At 41.2% G+C, this 2,169-nt stretch overlaps 1 protein-coding gene across 1 annotated transcript; it reads left to right on the top strand.

Annotated features, from left to right (window-relative positions):
- Positions 1-6: 6 nt before the first annotated feature.
- LOC102846526 (zinc finger protein 106-like) lies at positions 7-2,162 on the top strand (the record flags this gene model as incomplete). The annotated part of the gene is made up of 1 exon (XM_006903543.1): positions 7-2,162. A coding segment is annotated over exon 1 (1,911 nt), but the record flags the coding sequence as incomplete, so codon positions are not given.
- Between the last annotated feature and the right edge of the window lie 7 nt (positions 2,163-2,169).

The following is a 2,169-nucleotide window of genomic DNA, read 5'->3' as shown; positions in this document are numbered from 1 at the left end:
GACAAGATGAAGCCTCCATTGGCAACCAAGAAATAAACCCTGATGACAGACGACCCCAGTGGAGACGAGAAGACCGATTCCCTTACCAAGACAGAGATAATTACAGTCAGCCAGCATGGCACCATCGTGTACCTCCTCAGCGGGGTTGGAAATGGGAGAAAGACGGCTTTAATAATTCTAGGAAAAATAACTTTCCACATTCTTCAAGAAACAGTGGTGGACAAAGAGGATGTTCTGGGTGGCATAAGGGTATGGGAGGAGGCTCCGCAGGTTGGTTTCACAACCATAGTAATTCTGGAGGTGGTTGGCATTCAAAAAGTGGAACAGTAGATTGGAATCATAATGGTCCAGGAAGGAATTCCAGTTGGCATTCTGAAGGAACAGGTGGCTTTTCCAGTTGGCATATGAACAGTAGTAACGGAAACTGGAAATCCAGTGTACGCGGTACAAATAGTTGGAATTACAATGGCCCTGGAGACAAATTTCCGCCAGGCAGAAACAGAAATTCTAACTGTCAAATGGAAGATATGACGATAGTACGGAATAAGAAATCTATCAAACCAAACAAATACAATCAAGAAAGATATAATTGTCAACGGCAAGATAGTGACAAAATTGGAATAGTTGCCACATACCCTTCTCAAGAAAGATTTGCAAATGACAATTTTTCTTCAGAAGGATTATTTGACTTCAATTTTGAGCACCTGGAAAGTCCAGCCATTAAACAGGCAGATTCTCTAACTCCCAAAATTGGTGGAAAGAATGGCAGTGTAGCAAAGGACAAACTCCGTCGTTGGACTCCTTACCCTTCCCAGAAAACTCTGGATTCACAGATTGGGTTGAAAGACATCAGTGGTAGCAGAGCAGAGAAGTCAGATAAGCCTTTCTTTGATTGTACCTTGAAACATTCAGGAAGACAAGAGGCCCAAACTGATGAAACAAGTAATTCCTCAGTGCCAAAAACTCAAAATGAAACACATGTAGAATCTTTCCATGACAAAATCACTTCTGATTGTACAACATCCAATGAAATAGTAAGAGATTCTCCAGATACAGAAAAACTGAAACAAGAGCTTCATTCAAATAAGATCCCATCACCAAAATCTGTATGCCTTCCAATTCCAGGTACCAAATCAATTCCTCAAAAACAAAATTCAAAGAATCCCTCAAAAAGCATCAAAACGAATTCTTTTTTTCCTGGAGAACACTCACATCCTTCAAACAAGCCTAATTTAGAAAACAACCATGGTTCCTATATATCTAAATTGCGTAATGTTTTTAAAGGGAATAAAAGTTATTTTGGTATTCGAAGGGAGCCGAATGAAAATGTAGGTGATACATTACAAAAAGCTAAAGAAGTGCTAAAGTGTCAGGGGTCAGTGCAAAAATCATCACATACCAGTTCTAAAAGGACGAGGAGCTATGCCAAAGCAAGTAGAAATGTCGAAGAGTCTGAAAAAGGATCCTTAAAGATTGAGTTTCAAGTACACACACTAGAAGATGAAAGTGATGGAGAGCTATCTGACACTGAAAAGCATGGGCCCAAAATTGGAACCCTGGGTCCTGTATCTACACAAGTTTTAAGCTGCGGCACTCATCCTACTGATGAGAAAGAAGATGATCAAATTCTGAAAACACCTAGAAAACAATCGAGTTCTCCATGTAATTCTGTTGTTTACAAGAAAGAATCTGAGTTACAGATGACGTCTGTGGGCAGTCCCCACCCCAGCTTATTGGTAGAATTGAAAACTTCTCTAGAAGATGCACAGGTTGATGACTCTTCTAAATCTCATGTATCTTATGCAACAGAAGGCTTTGAGAGTACCACTTTGGATGCAGAGTTTCAAAAATCAGAAATAGGTCAACCCTCGGGCCCTATCCTGCCTGAACTAAGTAAGCCTGGCTTTCCTGCCTCTCTCCAGAGAGATTTGACCCGGCACATAAGTTTAAAGAGCAAAACAGGGGCTCATCTCCCTGAGCCAAACCTCAATAATGCTCGGCGTATCCGCAACATTAGTGGTCACCGAAAGAGTGAGACGGAGAAGGAATCTGGGCTCAAACCAACTCTTAGACAGATTCTAAATGCATCTCGGAGAAATGTCAACTGGGAACAGGTCATTCAGCATGTAACCAAGAAAAAGCAAGAACTAGGCAAAGGCTTACCCAGGT

This window comes from Elephantulus edwardii, unplaced genomic scaffold (genome assembly GCF_000299155.1).
Source record: "Elephantulus edwardii isolate Elephantulus edwardi_28Jun2011 unplaced genomic scaffold, EleEdw1.0 scaffold05436, whole genome shotgun sequence".
Taxonomy (NCBI): Eukaryota; Metazoa; Chordata; class Mammalia; order Macroscelidea; family Macroscelididae; genus Elephantulus; species Elephantulus edwardii.
The sequence above is the reverse complement of the archived record's forward strand: the minus strand, read 5'-3'. Positions and strand labels throughout refer to the sequence as shown.